At 42.0% G+C, this 24,626-nt stretch overlaps 1 protein-coding gene and 6 non-coding genes across 7 annotated transcripts; 2 read left to right on the forward strand and 5 right to left on the reverse strand.

Annotated features, from left to right (window-relative positions):
- Nucleotides 1-540: 540 nt before the first annotated feature.
- Trnac-gca (transfer RNA cysteine (anticodon GCA)) lies at nucleotides 541-612 on the reverse strand. The gene has a single exon. It is a non-coding gene; the product is annotated as a tRNA-Cys (tRNA).
- An 893-nt stretch (nucleotides 613-1,505) lies between these two features.
- On the reverse strand, nucleotides 1,506-1,577 carry Trnac-gca (transfer RNA cysteine (anticodon GCA)). Its single transcript has one exon. It is a non-coding gene; the product is annotated as a tRNA-Cys (tRNA).
- A 10,918-nt stretch (nucleotides 1,578-12,495) lies between these two features.
- Nucleotides 12,496-12,567, forward strand: Trnac-gca (transfer RNA cysteine (anticodon GCA)). Its single transcript has one exon. It is a non-coding gene; the product is annotated as a tRNA-Cys (tRNA).
- A 4,974-nt stretch (nucleotides 12,568-17,541) lies between these two features.
- Nucleotides 17,542-18,505, reverse strand: LOC128099310 (histone H3.3A-like). Its single transcript, XM_052721183.1, has one exon. The coding sequence runs from the start codon at nucleotides 18,175-18,177 to the stop codon at nucleotides 17,767-17,769; it is 411 nt and encodes a 136-aa protein (XP_052577143.1). The 5' UTR covers nucleotides 18,178-18,505; the 3' UTR covers nucleotides 17,542-17,766.
- Nucleotides 18,506-18,739: 234 nt separating this feature from the next.
- On the reverse strand, nucleotides 18,740-18,811 carry Trnac-gca (transfer RNA cysteine (anticodon GCA)). Its single transcript has one exon. It is a non-coding gene; the product is annotated as a tRNA-Cys (tRNA).
- An 845-nt stretch (nucleotides 18,812-19,656) lies between these two features.
- On the reverse strand, nucleotides 19,657-19,728 carry Trnac-gca (transfer RNA cysteine (anticodon GCA)). Its single transcript has one exon. It is a non-coding gene; the product is annotated as a tRNA-Cys (tRNA).
- Nucleotides 19,729-24,131: 4,403 nt separating this feature from the next.
- Trnac-gca (transfer RNA cysteine (anticodon GCA)) lies at nucleotides 24,132-24,203 on the forward strand. Its single transcript has one exon. It is a non-coding gene; the product is annotated as a tRNA-Cys (tRNA).
- The last annotated feature ends 423 nt before the right edge of the window (nucleotides 24,204-24,626 follow it).

Raw genomic sequence — 24,626 nt, forward strand, 5'->3', positions numbered from 1 at the left:
CCTCCCTTTGAGTTGTTGGTCAGAGGTGTGCTGGAGCCCCAACCATGTCTCCTAGTGTCAAGGAGTGCCGTTGAGAGGTTACTGCCATGGTGATTAATTGTCCTCTAAGGCCCACCTGCTCCTTGTAGCCCAGGTTTTTAAGATCTTCCCTTTGGTCTTAGATTTCTTCAACATTTGCTATTGAGTTGACTTTTCATCCATTGTGCCGAGTACTTACCAAATCTGATGGAAATCCATATCTTCCTTGATGGTAAATTTTCTTGTATTTGTCCTTCCATCATTTTCTGTTTCTGGTCATCGTGGTAATGGGGGGTAGAGTGTGGATTCAGAGTCATGAGTGTTTGGGCCCTTGGGTGAGAGTTCTGTTAAGAGACTAAGTCATCCTCTCATAGGGCACCAAATTATTCTGTATTATGCCACTCAGAGAGGGAGGCTCTGGAGTTTATTCAATAAACCTCAACTAATGGAGACCTCTTAGCTTCACTGAAGTCCTTCTCATGGCGCACATGGTAAATTAATAATAAAAATCATATTTAAGCAAGGGGGCACCTGGATTTGAACCAGGGACCTCTTGATCTGCAGTCAAATGCTCTACCCCTGAGCTATACCCCCGCTTATAGGTAAGGCACCCTCTCATTAGCATCTCTTCAACCTTGGCACCACACCCAGGCTTCCTACGTGTTCATGATCAACTGGTTCCTCCTAATGATCTTGACCTGGCAAGATTTTTCTATTAAAGTCTGCCCTCCACCCTTCTCTCCAACCTTAGTCAGCCCATCTCAATGTCCTTTCTCTCATGTGGTCCTGGAAAGGGCACTTAACTGTGATGTTTTCCTTAAGTTCACACTCAATTTTCTTTTTGTGGCTAAGACAAGAGCTGGTGATTCTGGATTTTCAATGGTTCAAACCTTTTGCCTAGAGACAACTTTATCTGTACTCAAAGATATCAGGAGAGTGTCCTTTACTTCTCTACATCATTTATTCACTCAACAAACACCCATGGAGTCTCCTATGTTCTAGTCACTACAGCCATACTGAGTACACAAAGTGAGGTTAGCCATTTCCCTTTTCCTCAGAGTCGTAGTCTAAATAGGAGACAAATTCATGGATCCAAGTCTTTCCTCAGAAGTAGCAGGAGTGAAAGCACAGGCTAGGGATAACAGCATGTAAAGAGTTTCCCTTCTCGGAGCTCAGGAGTGACTTCCTGAGGGATTGACTATGAAAAGTTGCCAGAGGAAGAATCACGCTCTCATCTTCATAGGACTCCATTATGCTGACTTCCTGCACTGACTGAGCCGTACAGAGCCTTGGAGGCCAGAGTGTGTCACAACATGAGTGTGACCTGGATGGTTCTCACACTGAGTCCTGTACTAGCTTCTCACAGAGAAGAGAACAGGGACCAGGCCTGAGCAGAATACAGAGCACAGGGAACACAGTGCATTAGTCATCTCTGTGTTAACCAATACTTCAGATTTGTTCTCTTGTATCAAAAAGAGACACTAGGAAGGGGGCACCCGGATTTGAACCAGGGACCTCTTGATCTGCAGTCAAATGCTCTACCCCTGAGCTATGCCCCCTTCTGCTTTACATATGTCTGATATACATCTCTGAACCTGTATGTTCACTCCCTCACATGTACTTGCTAGTACTCTGCTATCATCTGCTTTCTCCTGTGAGGCCCAGTCCTGAGCCAACTGCACACCTGTGTGACTCCTCCTCATGACCAGCACCCTCCTGTCCTAGTTCACAGCTGAGACAGATGCACAAATGTCCGGAAGTCTGCATTCAGCTTATCCTCCACACCCATCTGGAAAAGCCAAGCTCAAAGAGTTGGATCTTAAGCGATTCATAGCTTCTGGGGGAGGGAAAATAGTTTTCTCTAAGGTATGGCTCCTGGTAAGTCACTGATATTCCAGTGGATGACCCCACACCCAGAAGCATATGGATAGCACACATTTGAGGACATAAACCTAGGGGTGTAGATGTAGGATGGATCTGGGACAAGGAGTTAAGTAAAGGAGTTGAGAGTGAATATATCAAAATACATTGTATGAAATTCTCCAAGAACTAATGAAAATAGTTTAAAGAAACATATTTTGTCCTCAGCAATAGGGCCTTACCTTCTCGTTGTGGAGAATAACCAATCATAGTCTTGGGAATAGCTGATAATAATTTTTTTTGTGGAGGGTTCCATGGAACCCCTTTGACCAGCATTTCTACATGATATAACCGATTTCTGGCTCTGGAGATTTAATTACTGGCATTTAATTTCCTTTCCTATATGCATATATTTCAGGAGGCTCCTAAAATAGCTGGTTTCTGTGTAGTTTTTAAAAGACCATTCTTAGTGTCCCTTCCCATAGCCTTTTTCTTGTCCTTGTCTCTCATCTTTTTCCCTAGTTTAATGATGCTATTTTGATTTCCCCTTTATCTCTCTATATGACTATTTTCTATTTCCCCTTCTTTGAAGATCCTTTCCTCCCCATTGTCCCTTAACAGGTGCCTAAATGCTGTGGCTAGTTGGGTTGTAACCCATAGATCAAGTTTTTATAAGCTTACATCCATGTATAAGAGAAGACATGAAATATTTGCCTTTTTGGTTATTTGGTTATTTTAACCTCACTCAGGATTATCTCTAGCTCCATCCATTGTCCTGGAATTTTCAAAACTACATTTTTCTTAAAATCTGAGTAATGTTCCATTGTGTAAATGTACCAGATTTTCATTATCCATTCATGAATTGATGGACATCTAGGGTGTTTCCTATTTCTGGTTATTATGAATAGAGCAGTAATGAAAATGGATGAGTATTTTTTTCAGTAAGATGGAAAGTCCTATGGGTAGATTTTTAAGAGTGGTATTGCTGCATCTTGAAGTAGATTGATTGTCTTAAGTCTCCCCTTATTTCATAAAACAGAGAAGTTAAGGTGGTGTTCAAGTTCTTCATACAAACTGACAAGCATTCATGGTGCTAGTAGTTACTCTGTGCACTATTAGAGGAGAAAGGTAATCATCAATATTACCCAGATACAAACCCTTGACCTACAATAGTAACTGACGACAAGACGTAACTGACTACAAGACATATTAGTTCAATACTGACACAAATGTTATAAGAGTAACCACTACTTTTACAAAATGGGGTTTAAAGGCCAATCCATGAGATGGAACCCATATCTGACACTGCTACAATGGCCATGAACCTGAGACCATCTAGGTCATGGGCCCTTGGAGAAAATCCACTACTAATTTTCTGCTAAGGAACATAGCAATAAAACAGTTCCTAATGACATCCTGCTATATTGCACAGTCTACATCAGAGAAGCTTCTCCTTGCAGTAGATGGAAATGAACACAGAGACCCACACTGGACAATGGACAGAGAGTGAGAGACTTTGGAGCACTAAGTCCTAAATGGGATGACTTCATCAACGCCCTCTATTCAAGTCTCAGGATTCTACGGTGAAGAGGAGGTGGAAAGGATATAAGAACCAAAGGTGACAGATGACTCCAAGGAACCAGTGTCATCCATTTTGTATTTTACTTTGCCCTTCTTGCTCCTTTTCATTGTAGATCTGCAGAAGGGTGATTAGTAGTAACTACGTGACACAGTCAATACTGGGCTGTCTTGGAATCTCCTCTGCCAACAATATAGGTCCAAACCTCTTGAATTTATCCCCACATAGATTTTTAGACATGACCTTTTGCCACTTTTTTTTGTATAAACACACACTTTGTGAACATATCATAAGATAAGCAGTACTGTTTTCCAAGCTCCTATTAGTATGACCCGGTAAGTCACACAACATTCAAGTGTCTTTCTAATCCTAAGTCCCAGCGTCTTCCATATTCCACCTAAAACCAGCAGCGTTGTCAGACCTGTCATAGCAATAACACAAGCCCTGGTATCAACTTTTGTCCTAGTTACTATTCTGTGTTACTATAGTGTAACATATACAGTCAATATACTGTTCCTTTGTTGTGAAGAGACACCATGATGAAGGCAACTTATAAAAAAAGCATTTATGGGAGCTTGCTTACAAATTTGGAGAGTTAGTCCATGATCATCATGGTGGGAAGCATGGTGAAGGTAGGCAGGCATGGCACTAGAGCCCTAAGAGTTTACAACTGGGTCATAAGCAGAGAGTAAGACTGACCTGATATGGGATTTTGAAACCACAGAGCACCTCCCAGTGACACATCTCCTCCAACAAGGCCATATCTCCTAATCCTTCCTAAATAGTCCACCAAATAGGGACCAAACATTCAAATATATGATCCTATGGTGGCTGTTCTCATTCAAACCACCACATTATTTTATGAAAAAATCTTTAAATTAAATATACAAACTACTAGTATAGTGTGTGGGAAGAATTATATGCCTTATCAAGGATACAAAGGCTAGAAATTTTATTTCCATTCACCTCACAGGAGGGGTTCATCACCCAAAGAAGGAGTGTCATTTTGTGAAGAAGCATCAAAGATCAAAATCTGGGAAAGAGACACTGCTACACAGAAGAGATGGTGGAAAAGAAGAATGTCATGGTGAAGGAAGTCACAGGGTCCTTGACCATGCAACTGGCTTTTGGGGACAACCAGAACAAAAGGATCAGGAGCCCAGGTCACTCCTGGAAAACAGAAAGTTGAAATGTTCATTAGACAGTAGAAATGTTTCCATGCATGGAATATTATTCTGGAAAGTATTTCATGGAGAACTCAGGGTTTGTGGAAGATGTAGATATTTAAAGAAAATGAAACAGTTTAAACATAAGACTACCATTAACTTCAGGAAAATTAAAAGTTCTACCCGATGTCTTTGTCCTGTTTAGAATGATGCACATCAACAAGTCATCATGATAAAAACATAGAAGGTCATTCAACATACATTGGGACATGAATGTAATGGGAAAGTGAGAATGGAAGAAGACATGAAAATTATAATCCTCTTCTACAAGTCAGTTAGTTACTGTTGTCTAGACCTGATTAAATCAGACATGCCATCCCGTATGCATTTTATATAAGTGCATAGGCAGAGGAGAAGAGAGAGCTAAACCTTTGGAGAACGGCTCCCTTTGGGTGACAGGAGCAATAAGAAGAAAGAGTATTCAGGGATGTAAGTGTTTTTGTCTTAATGGTCTTAAAATATTATTGAGTTTTCAAAATAGTTGAATTGTGCCATATATTTTGAAATAAATACATGGCAATGAGTTTGTGGTGTGGTGATTGATCTGAAGGCCAGGGTAGAGGCCACAGCTTCAGAATTCCTGACCCTCTGTGTCCTCCTGCTCTGCTGTCAGAGGTCCTCGATGACCCACTCAGGCCTTAAGAGACATCTTCACCATCTACCCAGCAACTACCCTCAGGGGCAACACTCAGATCATCCATGGGCTGGAGAGATGTCTTCACATGCAGGTACCACGTAGTTCCCCAAAGAAGTTAGGCAGAGTCTCTTCACACTGAGGGCTTGTGTATAACTGAAGAAGCCAGACATGTAAAGCTGAGTCCTTTATAGTATCTTATGTCTCTCTGTCTCCAGCTATGCTGTTCCACAGGCTGAGGTGTGGCGGTGCCAACATGACAACATGGGGCAGAGTTGGAGACACTGGGGACTGGAGTGGGACCTGTCTGAGCTGAGTTTGTGGAGGCAGCAGTGCTGGTCTTACCAAATCTTGTGAGACAAGTAAAAACTGTGAATTGTAGGAATGTTGAGTGTGAAGGTGAAAGGCACTTCCTAAACATCTGACAGGGAGGCAGCATAGCTCAGGGCTAGAGCATTTGACTGCAGATCAAGCGGTCCCTGGTTCAAATCCATAGTTCTCTATGTTATTTTACATGTTTTTATCACACACACTCAGTACTATTTTTCTTCCAATTTTTACACGTATGGTCCTCAGCAGAGCTGGGAGCTACAGGCCAGCCCGACATTTGGATGGACAGCTGCCTCCCATCTTTTCCTACAAGTTCCATGTCCATCCCACTCTTATAAATGTCTCTACTCTAACTGAACATATCTAGTTTCTCTGGTTCTGTTGGGAACTTAAAGAGAAGGCATGGACTATGGTGGAGAATTCTTCTGGTTTATCCAGGCACAGCAGCCATACAGACAGCCAGTGTCCAGGGACCAGAAAGGAAAGCTGAACCATAAATTCTCTCCCTTCATTACTGTCTGGTGAACATGTTGTCAGAACTAAGGAGAGAATTACTGAGATTTCTTTTTATTGTTTTATTTAAAAAAATAAGATTTGAGAGTTAAATAATAGGGAAATAAAGTGGAGAGATCCATGAAAGATGGAGAAATGGTCACCCACTCTCTTTTCTGCTTTCCGGGCTTGAAAAACGGCCTTGGTCTCTACCAGCCCCTCTGTGTGTCTCTCTAGCTTTCTCTCAGTGTGCCAGAAAACTCTATGCTTCATTCTTGCCTGCTTAGTGTTTACTCTGCCCTCAAACCAAGGTCTCACTCCATTAGTGGCCTCGGAAAGGCTACACAAACAAATCTTCTGCAACATTTCCCCCCTTTTTTCTAAATAAAGAGGAAGGGTTTTAGCTCTAACATAGTAAAACTATATAAAATAAAAGCATTTCTCAAGTAAGAAGTACCTTCAGAATGTCCAGACCATTATTATTTGGAAAATTTAAAGAAAATAGCCCATATTCTATCCTTTCTAACTATGGAAAATTATAACTATCTAATCTTCAACCTCATCAGAGACCTGAGAAGGATATAATATTACCTAATTAAACAGGAAGTACAGAGCAAGCAACATCCAAAACAACAAAAAAGTGACAGAAATATCTGGCTGACTGGACAGTCACCCCAAGTTTCCTCTGCAACATTGGGACATTCATCTTCAGCCTATGGCCCTAGAATATCTGACAGATTTTCTATGATGCAGGTATTTTAAAGGACTTTCCTAACTTGTCCTGGTAAAGTGCAATAATTATTTCCTTTTGTGTCCTGATTGTCTAATCTCAACAGCATACTGTCAGCAGTCAAGGCAAAGGCAGTTTCTTTGCTCAATAGCTAACTTTGCTACAAATGAAAGCAAACTTCATATGGACATTTTCTATGCCCATCATCATCCGCTTTTGAAGTAAGTTGGTGCTGCCAGGATTAGACATGTTTCACCATCATGAAAAGCCTTACATTACTAAAACATTTTAAATGCCATATTCTGTAGTTCCCTTAAGTGTTTGCAGACCATTTATCTATTTAAAATATGTCTCTCTTTGACCTTGAAAAACATACCTAACATGAGTATAAGTTTGATTGTTATAGATGACTAACTTCTAATATGTATTTCTTTGTTATAGTAAATAGCTTTCAAGGACTAGAACTTTAAATTACATTTTAAAATGAGCTGCATAGGTACAATAGTTTATACAATAAATAGAAACATATATAAAATAAACAAAAATAATCTTAAATTTGTATCAATTTATAAATATCTTAAACAAGATTAGAAACATATATGCAGTATAACAAAACTAACCTTAAGTATGTATTAATACACAAAAATCTATATCAATGTAAAATATTTGAGACTAGCAGTTGCTTTTTTAGTTTGAAAGTAGATTCAATAATCTACCCTATTATGCTATCATGTCTATATCCCCTTTTTTTCTTTTCAGAACAAGATCCCTGAATCTAATTTCCTTTGCTTAGTTTCCTACCTGACCATGACCAATAACACCTTGTAACCAGCTCCCCTAAACAATGACAAACATCCACCGAATGACCAAAAACCATCTGCCCCCACCTCTTGGGAACGTGGGCATCTTGTTCTTAAACTTACTTCTTATGTCTGGGGGTATCTTCTGGCAGTTTAGGGTACTCTGAAAAAACTGAGATAAAATCAAGTCCTGGGAGAGCTAGCTGTTGTCCAGTCTCTGTGCGATGGGAAAGTGCAAGGCTTATCTGAAGCTCTGGCTGTAGTAGTCTATGATGCCGGACCATCTTAGCTAACTGCCTTGAAATTGTACTGAGAAGTTTATAGTCCAAAGTTGATTTTTGGGTGGTGTCTGTTAGTTTAGTGGTGTTACTACACTCATGGTGGAATTGTCTTTGTGGGACCACAACATCCTTTTGGAGACTTCAAAAGCCACTGTTAAGAATGGTCACACTTTACTGTTGAAAGATTAAATGTTTTAAATGTCATATGCAGCAGATCTCAGAGAGGTTAAATGATCACAATCTATTAATTACATCCGGAGTACACAAACTTAGTTCCTAGTTACCCGCTTCAGACTCAAGGCTGAAATTAAGTACAGGAAGCTATATGACACCTATTTCCAGAATTATCTAGTGCTCTATATGACCATCAATATCACAACATAATATATATGTATATATATATATATCTTATAAATTTAGAGATAATATTTATACCTTAAGAAAAGGTTGAGATTAGTGGCAATAGAACAGTCCCTTAATTTTGGTTTTCTTCTGTTCTATACCAGGTGGCTCTTCTGATATGAGACAGAGACCTTGGATTTTCTTCTAACAAGGAAGCTTGGAATTAAAGGAGGAGAGAGCCATGCTCCAATTCTAATTCAGCTTCAAATTTTAATTGAGTTGGGACGACAAAAAGACCATTTGCCTTATATGTTTGTAGAGAACAGTAGAAACAAACATTTGGGAGGATTTGTGAAATTTTTTCCTGTTGGAAATGTGTTATACCATTAATCCAAATTAATCTTTTTCTTGGTACATTTTTCTCTGGGTGATTTGTCCTTCAGATGTCTGTTTGTCCAGTGGACTTCAGATTCTTTAGTTGGATGCTTTTATTCTCCCGGAAAGACAAAAACAAAACCCTGTCCTGACCCTAACTTTGGTGAGTTTCCCTTTTTTGGCAGGTTGTGTTTGATCAAATGAAAGACATCTGTCAGTCTTATCAGTTAATTTAGATGGAATGGCCATGTGGTTATGAACTATCACCTCTCCTAATCATTAGGTCTCTCCTGTTTGAATCTAATCTCTATCAGTCTTGATGGTATCTATAGCTTGTCTTTTCCTGTGGAAACAAAAGCAAAACCTCTTCCCCAACATAACACATACCCTGGTTTCCATTCTGAGATCAACACATCTTTGAAGTATACAGGCTGATTTAATTCAGAAGTTTTTTCCATTATCCAGTGTCTCTCCACAGCTGAAGTTCCTTTATCATTAGCATTTAAAAAATTAAGGTTAATAAAGTATTGTGTAATCTATCTCTGGGGATCTTTATTACCCTTTTCTGTTTATTAAGTATATCTTTCAAAGTGCAATTAGATCTTTCAATAACTGCCTGTCCTGTAGGATTGTGTAGTATACCTATAGTAAGCTTTATATTGTAATATGCAAACAACAGTGTCTACCAAATCCTCAATGTTAATGCCGCTTATATGTATTTTTAGCTTTGGTCTCTGATCATTTACAGCAGTTTGCCAAAATACTTGTTTTCTGGTCTCTCCTGAACCTTTTGTTGTATCTGTAGAAGTTTTTCTGTCTTTGGTCACATCCAGAGCAGTGTGGTTCTAATTACTCTGTGGATGAGGTTCTCTGATGTTGACAGGGGATGATTGAGCCAAATTTGATATTGGTGCTTGTGGGAGTCCCCTTAGGGAGTTACCCTATGGCAAATATTTACCTTGCCTGTCCCTTGTTGATCTGCAGTCATTAGTCCAGTGCTGAATTTTGGCACAACTTCTGCATATTCCAGAAGGCTAGGCCTTCTTTTTGGATTATCTCTAGAAAAAACATAGTTTCTAGGAACATTTTGCCTACAATCCCTTTTCAAATGATCTTGTTTACCACAATTAAAATATCTAACTTTTTCATTTTTCTTAAAATTTCTAGAAATTACTTATCCTTTCAAAGCAGCATCATAAGCATGAGATCCAATATTAGCCATATTTCTAATCCATTCTTCTATTGGTGCCAATCCTACCTTCAAATCCTTTTGCATTCTGAATTAGCATTTTCAAAAGCCAAAGATTCAATTAATATTTGTCTAACTTCTGGATCTGATGTCATTCTATTTACAGCTGAATTCAATCTTTGTAAAAAAAAAAATCAGTGAAGGCTTCTTTTGGGCCTTGCATAATTTTAGTAAATGACTCAGTCTTTTCCTGATTCTTAAACCCTGTCTCAAGCTGCTGTACAACATAGTGTCAAGGTGTGATCATCAAATCTTGACTGTCTTTGCAAATCAGCATACTGACCCTTGTTGAGAAGCTGGTCTTGGGCAATTTCCATACCTCTAGCCCTACCTCATTGTTCTATGACCCGAGCTTCCTCTTTCCACCACGTTTTCCATTGTAACTGATGGCCAGCTTCCAATATTGCTGTAGCTAAATCTTTTCAGTCTTATGGAATAATCCTGTTCTGAGTTGCCCATGAATTTAACATCTGCTTCACACAGGGTGAATGTATACCATATGAAATGCCTGCTTCTTTAAATCTCTTCAAGTCTAAAACTTCTACAGGATTCCAGTCAACTCTGCATGGCCTTGGTGATGCCTATCATCCTGTGGTCATTCTTGTATGGTAACTGGATAAACTAAAGTTGGTTTTCTAATAATCTTGGGCCACTCTTATTCAATTTCATAATGCAGTGGTGTGGTAGGCTCTGCTCTAAGTTCCTCTGTGTCTGAATATTTTTCTTATTTTCACTAGTAGGTCTTTCAAAGACTTGTATCTTATCAGCAAAATTTTTATTATTTTCAGTAGCAAGTCTTTCTAAGGGTTGTACTTATCAGAAAAATTTTCATTAGTAAGTCTTTCTAAGGTTTGCAGCTCATCAGTCAAATTTTTATTATTTTCAGTAGCCAATTTTTCTAAGGCTTGCATCTTATCAGTCAAATTTTTATTATTTTCATCAGTAAGTCTTTCTACAGTTTGTACTTATCAGTGGTAAGTCTTTCTAAAGCATGCACCTTATCAATAATAAGTCCTTCTAAGGTTTGTAACTTATCAGTCAAATTTTCATATTTGGCACAGTTATCAAACAATTTTTAAGGATAAAAATTATAGTAATTAAAATAGATAATATGTCAATCCCAGCTAAGTGGTTTATCCCCTCATTTCTTTTTTCCATTTGCAAGCCATCCATAGTAGTACTAAACAGGGTCCTAATTCCCTCCATTGTGATATTTCCAATTCTTAACATGGGAAAGATTTCCCCCCTTTTAAAGTTTATTTTTATTTGTTTTTAAAACCTAATTTACTCTTTAAAAATTCCCAGGTGTCTCACCAAATCTGCTGATGCCAATAGCATCGATGGAGCTGTGTGGCAGGGAGGGGAGGGTAATCTGCTGCAGGGTAGTCGACTTTGCCAACAGGGAGGATGGGCATGGTGGGGAGCACCCAGCTGTGCTAATTGCACACCTGGGCCAGGTACCACCGTGGCTGCTCATGTGCCACGTGGGGAGAGATAGTGAGGCTTAGGAGAAACCCGCCTGGCTGGGACACTGTGTGGGAGGGACCAAGCTGCTGGCTGTAAGCAGGGGAGCATGGCAGCCCAGGGAGTGCTAGGAAACCACGGCTCACAGTCCCTGGGCTGCACTGCTGGTGGTGCTGAGAGGGTCAGAGTGTGCAAGTGTGACAGCGTGAGTGGGAGTGTCAGCTCTTGATGTACAGGGCTGGGGGAGTTAGGGGTGATGCTGTGGCTACACAACACGACTGCTTTGACATGATCTACAGCCATGTATTGGATGCCAGATGTTACAACTTCTATTACTGCTTTATTGAAATGTAGAACTTGGGAGGTAAAAATTAGGTAAACAAACCTGAGAGATCCACAGAGCAATGGAGAAACTATCACCCACTCTCTTCTCCTCAGGCACCTCCTTATTCCTCCTCTGTGTCCATCCAGCTTACTCTCAGTTGGCCAGAAAGCTCTAGGCCAACTATGGCCAGCCTTGTGTGGACTCTGCCCTCAAACCAAGGTCTGATTCCATTGGCAGTCTCAGATCATGCAACACAAACAAATCTCCCCCAACCGACAAATCACAGAACCAGGCTGTCTGTGGAGGGTGGATATTTCCCACATAAGCTTCTTCCCCCTCCAGAGCCCACTGCTCACTTTGCTTCATCCTCAAAGGCTAAAGCCTGGCTCAGCTGCTGTACCAGGAGAGAGGGATCCTGCAGTGTTGCTGCTGACAGGGCAGGTTAGGGCACTGTGAGAGGCTCTTAGAGGCAGCCATTCTGTCTTCAGGGAAGGAGGAGAGGAGTGTCTGGGGGCCCAGGTGGAAGGCACTTGGCCAGCTCAGGAGCTAACCCAGGACAGCAGTGTGAAATGGGCTCAGGTCTGCATTTCCTCCCGCTCCTCTCCATTTCCTTGGCTGATGGTGCCAATCAAGGATGGGCCTGGAAAGCTGAAGAGCTGAGGAAGGCATCTCACCAGTCAGGTCTGGCTGCTTCCGGAAAGCAGGTCTGAGAGCATCTGTAATTTAACTTTATAGTCAAACCATATTACCACACAGATGAAATTTATTAACTGGGCACACTGTTACCAGTGGGGGTATAGCTCAGGGGTAGAGCATTTGACTGCAGATCAAGAGGTCCCTGGTTCAAATCCAGGTGCCCCCTTATTTATGTTGGATTCTGGTTACTGACTTACCAGGTTCATTTTAGGGAGGCCACCCATGGAGTTAGAAAGTCTTCATTAGCTGAAGTTGCTAGAAGCAATGTGTCTATGCCCCATTTACTTCTGTGGGTTCCATTCTCAGTGACACTATAATCACCCACTGGCCCAAAGGCTGGAACCCACAAAGTGCCTTAGTACAATGCACACAACTCACCTCTGACCTTTGCTGAGTCCTCTCTACCTTCTTGCTTTTTCCCCATTGATATTTTTTTCTTATGCTCACTGGAATAGTAAGTTTTAATAGTCAATTTGACACATTGTTTAGTCACATGAAAATAAAGTCTCAATGAAGAATACAGTGTCTAGATAAGGTTGACCTGTGTTCCTGTCAGTTGGGGATTGTCTTGATGGTTAAGTCAATTGATGTATGAAGACATAGCTCTGTTCTCTAGGCAGGGATCCTGTATTGTGTCAGTGTAGAAAGTGTGCTCAGCACTAACAAGCATGCGTGCACTCATTTTTCTCTGCTGTTAATGGTAGATGTGATGTGACTAACAGCTTAAAGTCCCTGCTGCCTTGACTTCCCTGAAATAAGGGACTGTGTCCTGAAATTGAGAGCTAACACATCCCATTCCCTCACTTGCCTCTTGCCTGGGCATTTTATCACAGCAGCAGAAATGAGGCTAGAACATACCTTCCTCCAGTGTCCCCTCTTAATGAGTATTGGTCTCAGTGTGGTCCAGAGCTGCCCATCGAGTGATGGACTGCATTCTGCATTCCAAGACTCTACTGACAGGCTGAGATGGGGTGGGGGAGGGTCCGAATCTGAGGCTGTGCCAGCATGCACAAACACTACCTGGGGACAAAGACTCTAGGAGGTGCAGGACATCAGCAGAGGTTTCTGAACTTTTTAGTCTCTAACTCAGTACTGTCAGGTGTTGAAGAGATGCCAGCAGAGTAGTGCTGTCTGATTAGGAAGGTGAATTTTTCCGTTTGTAAGTCTGGCAGCATTAGGATGTCACCCAAACGTCCACTGGGTTGTCTTGTTTGTTTCCAAAGCACAGGCCCTGCAGGGTGCTCGCTGCTGGAAAGATGGTGAGGGAATACTTGAGCATGGGTGGAATGGCTGTCGGGATGACCCAAGAGGCATAAAAACATATAGTTAAACTTACAGAGCTGGAGGATATTTCAGAGTAAATTGATGACTGTGTGAGCGATTTGTGACAGGCTGCTTTTGCCACAGATTCTATGAGAAGGGCTTGAGTGCCCATGAGAACTGACTTGTTATTGAGAGAATTCAGAGGCAATGGCAGATAGACCTTGCTATTGGGAAAAGTGAAGCTGATGTGTCTCCATGGCAGGAGGCCTTGACTAAATCAGTGCAAGGTACAAAGAGAACCCAGAGTTTTCCAGTTACAGAATCCTTGGCTGTGTGGCTTGGATCCCCTTTGTGAGGACTGATTTGGTTAAAGTGATACACAGGAAATTCTCTTAGATGGGAAAGAGCATCCACAAAAATGAAGATTGTCCCACAAAAGCCCGTGTGTCCAGAAATGCACCAACGACTGAGCTTCATTGTGACTAGGGCTTTTAAAAAATGGGATGAAATTATTTGGACCTTTATGATTTTCCTGTGGGAAATGTTTTCCTGTGGGAGCTCTGTTGACAAGCATGATTCCCACACCCATCAGGTACTGACCAAGGAGAAGGCAGAGTCTCTGGCTTATTATAGGAATTCACATTATGATTCCTGGTGGAAAAGAACCTTTGAGATAAATGAGGGGCCTCTGGGGGATGGAGTGTGCTTTAATCAAATGTACCTATATTATGGGATGCACAGTCATGGCAACAAGGTGAAATACCAAGAAAACTCTCTCATGCCATGGGAGTACAACCCATAATAGAATGTTTGACTGCAGGCTAAGGTTCTGAGTTCAAATCCAGGTGCTTCCAACTGATGTTTCCCTTCATTTGGAAGCCTAAAATTGGCATCTGTCATCAGTGTTCTGCTCACTGGTCACCTCCAACACTGTCCCTCCTAGGACACTGTCGGTGTCTTTGGGGACATCAGATATCAATCATAAGTGAGGTCCCATCGATGGTTAATGACCTGTGTCTGTTTCAGAAGTTCTTCATCAGTTGCTCCATAACCTTGCACTGTGGAGGGATGTCCTGAATCAGAGGCTGTCCAGGAGTTCTGATGCAGAGTCAGCGGGTCAGTGTGTCCCACTCTCCACACTGTGCAGCACCAACATGTCCTTCAGTTTTTTCTTAATTTTGTGTATATGGCTGTTTTTCCTGCATGTGTGTCTGTACTACACATGGCTGCCTGGTGCCCAAGCAGCACAGAGAGCATGTCAGACCTCCTGGAGCTGGAGTTAGACACTGTTGTGAGCTGTCAAGTTGGGTGCCAGGAATCATACCTGGGTCCTCTGCAAGAGCAGCATGTGTTTGTAAGCATTGAGCCCTGGCTCCAGCATCCAGGCCTTCAGTCCTGTCTCCCTTTTCCTTCCTTCAGTTTTTCTCTCTTCTTGGTGGACATTTCTCCTACATTCATTTCTTTTTTCTTACTCTCCTCCTCAGCCTACGAATCCTGTGTCCAAGGACTAAAAGTTCCCAGTGATGTGTGACAAAGTGACTCTACTTGTAGCCTCAGAAACCAGAACAAAGATGACCTTCTCCCTCATCCTGGTCACTGTAGCCTACCAGCCTTCCCTCTACTTCTCACAGAGTGTGGGGAGAAGACTCAGATGTTTGGGATTCACCCCACAGAGGGCAGGGATGTGTCACCACCCATCTGCTTGCTGAGCAGGGTAAGGTGTCTGCCAGCTGGCTGAGTGTGTACCTTGGGTCCCACATTTTCAGGTCCCCAAGTCTTCATTTATATTTGCAAGACAGAGTGAGTTCTCTAGTCCTAGTCCATGGTGGTTTCAGTAGAAAGAACCAGTACCTGGTTCTCGAACCATCTGTGGAAGCTGGCACAGCAAGTGGGCAGTGGGAAATGACTAAACATAGGGGGTCACGAGTGTGCTGTCTTCTGCCTACACTGGAGAACTGCAGTTGATTCTCCAGAGCTGAGGAATGGGGATCCCAGGCTGTGGGGGTGAAGCACACAGTCTTCTGGATTCTAGGCTGCTTCTTGGCCTGGTAGGCATCTAGTGGTGGCCGTTGACAGGCACCTCTTCTAACTGGTCAGGATCTTCACTGTGGCAACAATGCTTCAGTATTTTAAGTTTCACTCCACAAAAGAGATTTCTCACCAAAGATTCAAACATTTTACATACAGCATTTGCTGCAGCGCCATGTGTAGCTGCAGCAGACCTGGCAGCTCTGGAGCATCAGGAGGTACCACGGACAGCTCCACAGCCTCCACTCTGCTGAAGACAGAGAAGGGAGATGACTACCCAGCACTGTGCAGAGCTCTCAGCTAATTCTGCCAAGTGACCAAGATTGTATAAAACCAAAAACGAAAATAAAAATCAAATTCCCACAATGCTGTCTAGTGAGATGGCTCAGCAGGCATTAACTCTTGCTGCACAAGCCTGAGAATCTGAGTTTGGATACATGCCCATATATGTATTTCCTATATGAAAAAAGATGTGGGGTCACATGTATGTACTCCATGCACTCCTAAGGAAAGATGGGAGGTGGAGGCAGGAGATTTCTTCCTGAAGCTCACAGCCTGTTAACCTGGAGTGTGCAGCCTAGTTTTTTTTTGTTTTTGTTTTTTTTTTTTTTTATTTATTACATATACAGTGTTCTGCCTGCATGTATGCCTGAATGCCAGAAGAGGGCACCAGATCTCATTATAGATGGTTGTGAATCACCATGTGGTTGCTGGGAATTGAACTCAGGACCTCTGGAAGAGCAGCCAGTGCTCTTAACCTCTGAGCCATCTCTCCAGCCCGCAGCCTAGTTTTTAGTAATAAGATGTACTCAGCTTCAAATAAAACTGAAGGTGAAGTGTGACACTTCAGGCTTTCCTCTGACCTCCTCACCTACTCCATGGCATACACATGCTCTCATGTACAAATACATCATACATGCACACGCACAGACAAATACACACACACACACATACACACACACACACACACACACACACACACACACACACACACACACAATCACTAATGTAGGAAGTTTACAATGTCCCCATCTCTCTCAAATACTGATTTTCATTAGTGGTGAGACAGGTTGCCTCGGGCACTGGAGGTGAGAAGTCACAGAGTATCCTTGAGTGAGGCAGTGCATAGATATGGTGCTAATGAGGTGAGTGTGCACAAGTACAAGGTCATAAGTCACTGGCAAAGCACTTTCCAGCTGGAACAAAGCTAGCCAACAGGGAGGAAGCTTCCAACTTGGTCCCCCATGTGCTGTGACTAGTTTGTGTGGTGTCTTCAGCAATAGGGTTTTGTCAGCAAGTTCTGGTGAGTGTCTGAGAGCAATGGCAATAGGCTGTATTGTCCTGGGGGCCTATGGGACACCAGAGTTTAATTGGAATTGCCCCACACACGGGATTATGCTCATCTGAGAAGCTATATAGATGACCAAATAAAACATCCAGTTCCAGGCAGGGATACCTCCCTTTGAGTTGTTGGTCAGAGGTGTGCTGGAGCCCCAACCATGTTTCTTTCTTTCTTTCTTTCTTTCTTTCTTTCTTTCTTTCTTTCTTTCTTTCTTTCTTTCTTTCTAGTTTAATGTATTTTAATAGCAAACTTACAGAACAGCACAGAAGACAGACAACATTAAAAACATGTACTTTCATGTAGGACGACACAGTTAGAAAAGTATAGTGAATGGATGGAATCTACTGTATGATAAAAATGCTACAAACACCATTTAGTTGCTGTCAATAAGAAATTCACTTTTTTAAAAAAAGTCCAAATGCTGGCATTGTCCAGAAAATTTTAACAGTTTATTGATAATTGTTATAAAGTTGAACTGTTGAAATATGTTCACTGAAACATTTTGCTTGTATTAATGCTTTACATCTTACATTTATATTAAAAATTCACACACAAATGAAAATGGAAAAACTGCCAATACCTGATTTCTGTGCCCTATTTTTCCACTCGCAATCATATACTTAGGTACCTTTTGACCCCATGGAAAAACTATCTAACATTCAGAACTACTGATAACAGGAAGAAGAGGAAAAAAATTTTTGAGAATGAAATGTTTCCCCTCATAGTGGACTCTTAAGCACGTTCTCTGCGTATGCGGCGTGCTAGCTGGATATCTTTTGGCATAATTGTTACACGTTTGGCATGGATAGCACACAGGTTGGTATCTTCAAATAGGCCAACCAGATAGGCCTCACTTGCCTCCTGCAAAGCAACAATAGCTGCACTCTGGAAGCGCAGATCTGTCTTGAGGTCCTGAGCAATTTCTCGGACCAGATGCTGGAGGGGGAGCTTGCGAATCAGAAGTTCAGCGGACTTCTGATAACGTCTGATTTCACGGAGTGCCACAGTACCAGGCCTGTAACGATGATGTTTCTTCACCCCTCCAGTAGAGGGCGCACTCTTGCGAGCGGCTTTAGTAGCCAGTTGTTTCCTGGGTGCTTTGCCACCGGTGGATTTGGGGGTAGTCTGCTTTGTACGAGTCATGGTATGGGCACCTCCTTACTTACCCCCCTTCTCCTTCGGCTGGAGCTCTGCCCAACCATGTTCCTTACTAACTCCTAGTGTCAAGGAGTGCCGTTGAGAGGTTACTGCCATGGTGATTTCTTGTCCTGTAAGCCCCACCTGCTCCTTGTAGCCCAGGTTTTTAAGATCTTCCCTTTGTCTTAGATTTCTTTGACATTTGCTAGTGAGTTCACTTTTCATCCATTGTGCCCAGTACTTACCAAATCTGATAGAAGTCCATATCTCCCTTGATGGTAAATTTTCTTGTATTTGTCCTTCCATCATTTTCTGTTTCTGGTCATCGTGGTAATGGGGGGTAGAGTGTGGATTCAGAGTCATGAGTGTTTGGGCCCTTGGGTGAGAGTTCTGTTAAGAGGCTAAGTCATCTTCTCATAGGGCATCAAATTATTCTGTATTATGCTACCCAGAGTGGGAGGCTCTGGAGTTTATTCCATAAACCTCAACTAATGCAGACCTCCTAGCTTTACTGAGGTCCTTCTCAAGGCGCATATGGTAAATTAATAACAAAAATCAAATTTAAGCAAGGGGGCACCTGGATTTGAACCAGGGACCTCTTGATCTGCAGTCAAATGCTCTACCCCTGAGCTATACCCCCACTTATAGGTAAGGTAACCTCTCATTAGCATCTCTTCAACCTTGGCACCACACCCAGGCTTCCTACGTGTTCACGATCAACTGGTTCCTTATAACGATCTTGACCTGGAAAGGTTTTTCTATTAAAGTCTGCCCTCCACCCTTCTCTACAACCTTAGTCAGGCCATCTCTATGTCCATTCTCTCATGTGTGTCAAAGACATCAGCTTTGGTCCTGAAAAGGACACGTGACTGTGGTGTTTTCTTTAAGTTCACACTCAATTTTCTTTATGTGGCCAAGACAAGAGCTGGTGATTCTGGGTTTTCAATGGTCCAAACCTTTTGCATAAGAGAACTTTATCTGTACTCAAAGATATCAGGAGGGTGCCCTTTACTTCCCTCCATCATTCATTCACTCAACCAACACCCATGGAGCTTCCTATGTTCTGGTCACTATCAGCCACGCTGAGGACACAAAGTGAGGTCAGCCATTCCCCTTTTCCTCAGAGTCTTAGTCTAAATAGGAGACAAATTCATGGTTCCAAGTCTTTCCTCAGAAGTAGCAGGAGCCAAAGCATAAGCTAGGGGAAACAGCATGTAAGGAGTGTCCTTTCTGTGGTCTCAAGAGGGACTCTATTCCAACTTCCTCAAGGACTGAGCATTACAGAGCCTTGGAGGTCAGCGTGTGTCACAACATGAGTGTGACCTGGATGGTTCTCACACTGAGTCCTGTACTAGCCTCTCTCAGAGAGGAGAGCAGGGACCAGGCCTGATCACGATACAGAGCACACGGGGAACAGTGCATTAGTTGCCTCTGTGTTCGCCATACTTCAGATTTGGTCTCTTGTATCAAAAAGAGACACTAGGAAGGGGGCACCCGGATTTGAACCGGGGACCTCTTGATCTGCAGTCAAATGCTCTACCCCTGAGCTATGCCCCCATCTGCTTCATGTATATCTAATAAACATCTCTGAACCTGTGTGTTCACTCCCTGACGTGCTAGTACTCTGCTATCATCTGCTTTCTCCCGTGAGGCCCAGCCCTGAGCCAATTGCACACCTGTGTGCCTCCTCCTCATGACCAGCACCCTCCTGCCCTAGTTCACAGCGGAGACAGAAGCACTAATGGCCGGAAGTCTGCATTCAGCCCATTCTCCCTACCACCTGGAGAAGCCAAGCTCAGGGTTGGGTGTAAAGTAATTGATAGCTCTTGAGAAATAGAAAGCAGTTTTCTCTAAGGGTGTAACTTGTTGTATATCAATGATATTCCAGTGGATGGCCCCACACCCAGAAGCTTGTGGATAGCACAAATAGGAGAACACAAAGCTGGGGGTGTGAAGGTGGGATGGATCTGTGAATAGGAGTTAAAAGAATGAGTTGAAGGTGAATATAATCAAAATACATTGTATGAAATTCTCAAAATGTAATGAAAATATTTTCAAAAGAAAATATTTTTTCCTCAGCAATGGTGTCTTACCATTAGGTTGTGGAGAACAACCAATAGACTTGCGAATAGATGTTGATGTTTGGGGGCTTCATGGAACCCTTGTGGCCACCAATTCAATAAGACACAACCTGTTCCTGGCACTGGAGGTTTTACTTGGTGACATTTAAATTCATTTCATATAGGTATGTATTTTAGGAATCTTCTATTGTAGTAGATAGACTTCCATGTAAGTTGTCAAAAGACCGGTGTTAGATGTCCCTCCCCACAGTCCTCTTTCCCTTCTCTCCCATCCCTCTCCCTATTAAATCTTCTAATTTACCCTTATCTCTCCATAGTACTTATTCTATTTCCCTTCTTTGGTAGATCCTCTCCCACCACATGGTTCGCTAATAGGTACCTAACCTCTGTGATTATTTGGGTTGTAACTCACAGATCAAATGTTTAAAAGCTTATCTCCACATAAGAGAAAACATTCAATATTTGTCTTTTGGGTTATTTGGACCTCACTCAGGATATTGTTTCTAGCTTCATCCATTTTCCTGAAATTTTCAAAACTTTGTTTTTTTAATGGCTGAATAATATTAGATTGTATAAATGTACCATATTTTCATTATTCACTCATCAGTTGATGAATATCAAGGGTGTTTCCAATTTCTGGTTATTATGAATAGAGCAGCAATGAAAATGGATGGGCAAGTGTCTCTTCAGTAGATGGAGAGTCCTTTGGGTAGATATCCAAGAGTAGTACAGCTCGATCTTGAGGTAGTCTGATTCTCTGAAGACAGCACTTACTTACCTTGTAAAACATGGAGAAGTTAAACTGGTGTTCAACTTCTTCATCCATCTTGACAAGCATTCATGGTGCTTGAAGGCACGCCACCAATTACCAGAGGAGAAAGGTAATCATCCATATCACCCAGATACAAACCCTGTTACCTATAACATTCATCTGCCTACAAGACATCTTGGTTCAATAGTGACATGAGTGTTATGGGAGTAACCACAAGTTTGAATTTATTATTATTATTATTTATTAGTTTTTTGAGACAGGGTTTCTCTGTAGTTCTGGCAATCCTGTAACTCACTCTTTAGATCAGGCTGGCTTTGAACTCAGAGATCCACCTGCTTCTGCCTCCAGAGTGCTGTGACTAAAGGTGTGTGCCACCACCACCCAGCACAACCACAACTTTTAAAAAATTGGGTTCAAGGCCCGCTCCATGAGATGGAACCCACATCTGAGACTTCTACAATGGCCATGAGCCTGAGACTAGCTGGGGCATGGGCCCTTGGAGAAAACCCACTACTATTTTTTTTGCTAAAGGAACATAGCAATAAAATGACTCCTAATGACATTCTGCTATTCCCATAGATCAGTGCTTTGCTCAGTCCACAGCAGAAAAGCTTCTCCTTGCAGTAGATGGAAATGAACACAGAGACCCACACTGGATAATAGACAGCAAGTGAGAGACATTGGAGCACTCAGTCCTAAATGGGATGCCTTCATCAACCCCCTCTATTCAAGTCTCAGGGTTCTACAGTGAAGAAGCAGTGGAATAGTTTTAAGAGCCAAAGGCAGAGGATGATCCCAAGGAACCAGTGTCATCCATTTGTATTTTGTTTGCCTCTCCTGCTCCTTGTCACTGTAGACCTGCAGAAGAGGACCAGTAAGAACCACATGACACAGTCAACACCAGGCTGTCTTGGAATCACCTCTGACAATGACATTCATCCAAAAGTCTTCACTTTAGCCTCTGGCAGGTTTCTAGTCAAGAGCAAAAGGTGGCCACATTATTTGTCAATCTATCATAAGAATTTTAGTATTCTTCCCCTCTTCAATCTTTTGAGTTGGAAAACCACAGCCACATTGCTCTGAGCACTACTGTTTTCTAAGTTCCTATTAGCATGGCCCATTAAGCTCCATTTACATTATTCAACTGCTTTTCTGATCCAAAGTCCCAACATCTTCCATATTCCTCCAAAAAGCAGCATGGTCAGGTCTGTCATAGCATAACTCCGGCCCTGATATCAATTTCTCACTTACTATTCTGTTACTATAGTGTTACATATATAGTTATTACACTGTTCTAGTGCTATGAAGGAACACAATAATCAAGGCAACTTATAAAAGAATGCATTTAATGTGAGGATTGCTTACAATAGCATGAGGTTAGATCATCGTGGTAGGAAGCATGGTAGCAGGTAGACAAGCATGGCACTGGAGCAGTTAACTGACAGTTTACATATGATCCACAAGCAGGGGGCAGAGAGTAAAACTGATCTGATATGGGATTTTGAAACCACAAAGTCCCCTCCCAGTGACCCATCTCCTCCAACAAGGCCACACCTCCTAATCCTTCCTAAACGTCTACCAAACAGGGACCAAACATTCAAATATATGAACCTATTGGGGTCGTTCTCATTCAAACCACCACATAATTTTATGAAAAATAAATAAATTAAATATACAGATTATTGGTATAGTGTGTGGGAAGAATTATATGCCTTATCAGACATACAAAGGCTATAAATTTTACATCCATTCACATCTCACATGAGGGGTTCATCTCCCAAAAGAAGGAGTGTCATTTTGTTAAGAAACATCCAAGATCAAAATCTGGGAAAGAGACACTTCCACACAGAAGAGATGGTGGAAAAGAAGAATGTCATAGTGAAGGAAGTCACAGGGCCTTGATCATGCAGCAGGCCTTTGGGGACAACCAGAACACAAGGATCAGGAGCCCAGGTCACTCCTGGAAAACAGAAAGTTGAAATGTTCATTAGACAGTAGAAATGTTTCCATGCAAGGAATATTATTCTGAAAAGTATTTCATGGAGAACTCAGGGTTTGTGGAAGATGTAGATATTTAAAGAAAATGAAACAGTTTAAACATAAGATTACCATTAACTTCAGGAAAATCAAAAGTTCTACCCAATGTCTTTGTCCTGTTTAGAATGATGCACATCCACCACAGTGTTGACAAGTCATCATGATAAAAACATAGAAGGTCATCCAACTAAAGGTGAATGTAATGGGAAAGTGAGAATGGAAGATGCATGAAAATTATAATCCTCTTCTACAAGTCAGTTAGTTACTGTTGTCTAGACCTGATTAAATCAGACATGCCATGCTGTATGCATTTTACATATGTGCACAGGAAAGACTAGAAGAGACAGTGAAACCTTTGGGGAATGGCTCCCTTTGGGTGACAGGAGCAATAAGAAAAGAATTTGGAGGAGTGTTGTGTTTTTTTTTCTTAATAATCTTTTACAATAATAATGAGTTTTCCAAATAATTGAATTGTGCCATACATGTTGATATAAACATATGACAATAAGTGTGTGGAGTGGTGACCGATCTGAAGGCCAGGGTAGAGGCCACAGCTTCAGAATTCCTGACCCTCTGTGTCCTCCTGCTCTGCTGTCAGAGCTCCTCGATGACCCACTCAGGCCTGAAGAGATGTCTTCACCATCTACCCAGCAGCTACCCTCAGGGGCAACACTCACATCATCCATGGGCTGGAGAGATGTTTTCACATGCAGGTACCCCACTGTTCCCCAAAGAAGTTAGGCAGAGTCTCTTCACACTGAGGACTTGTGTATAACTTAAGAAACCAGACTTGTAAATCTGAGTCCTTTATAGTAGCTTATGTCTCTTTGTTTCTGTTCCTACAGGCTGAGATCTCTCTCTGTCTCTCTGTCTCTGTCTCTGTCTCTCTCTCTGTGGTGCTGACATGACAACAAGGGGCAGAGTTGGAGACACTGGGGACTGGAGAGGGACCTCTATGGGCTGAGTTTATGGAAGCAGCAGGGTTAGTCTTACCAAGTAAAAATATGGTGTATGAATGTTGAGTATGAATTTGAAGGTAAAAGGCACTTATTAAACATGTCTGGTAGGAAGGGGGTATAGCTCAGGGGTAGAGCATTTGACTGCAGATCAAGAGGTCCCTGGTTCAAATCCAGGTGCCCCCTGCCATAAGTTTATTTCTTTATGATTTTATCTATGGAGTTATCATACACTCAGTCCTATGCATTTATTGCACTTATCGTCCTCAGAAGAGCTGGGAGCTATAGTCCAGCCTATTATGTGGATGAATGGCTGATTCCCATCTCTTCCTATAAGCTCCATGTCCCTCCCATTCTTATTATGTATCCTCTCTACCTGCATATATCTAATTTCTTTGGTTTTGTTGTGTTCTTAAAGAGAAGGCAAGGACTACGGTGGAGAATTCATCTGAATTTTACAGGCACAGCAGCCATATAGACAGCTGGTGTCTAGGAACTAGAAAGGAAAGCCAAACAATAAATTATGTCTTTTGGTGGCTCTCTGGTGAACATGTGGTCAGAACTAAGTAGAGAAATCCCAGAACCAGGCTGTCTGGGTGGTGTGGACCT

This window comes from Peromyscus californicus, unplaced genomic scaffold, assembly GCF_007827085.1.
Source record: "Peromyscus californicus insignis strain IS unplaced genomic scaffold, ASM782708v3 Scaffold_6__1_contigs__length_162567912, whole genome shotgun sequence".
In the NCBI taxonomy this organism is placed as follows: Eukaryota; Metazoa; Chordata; class Mammalia; order Rodentia; family Cricetidae; genus Peromyscus; species Peromyscus californicus.

Bases quoted from the DNA above. Each gene is read 5' to 3' on its own strand.
- LOC128099310 (XM_052721183.1), bottom strand. From the start codon at position 18,177: ATGACTCGTACAAAGCAGACTACCCCCAAATCCACCGGTGGCAAAGCA.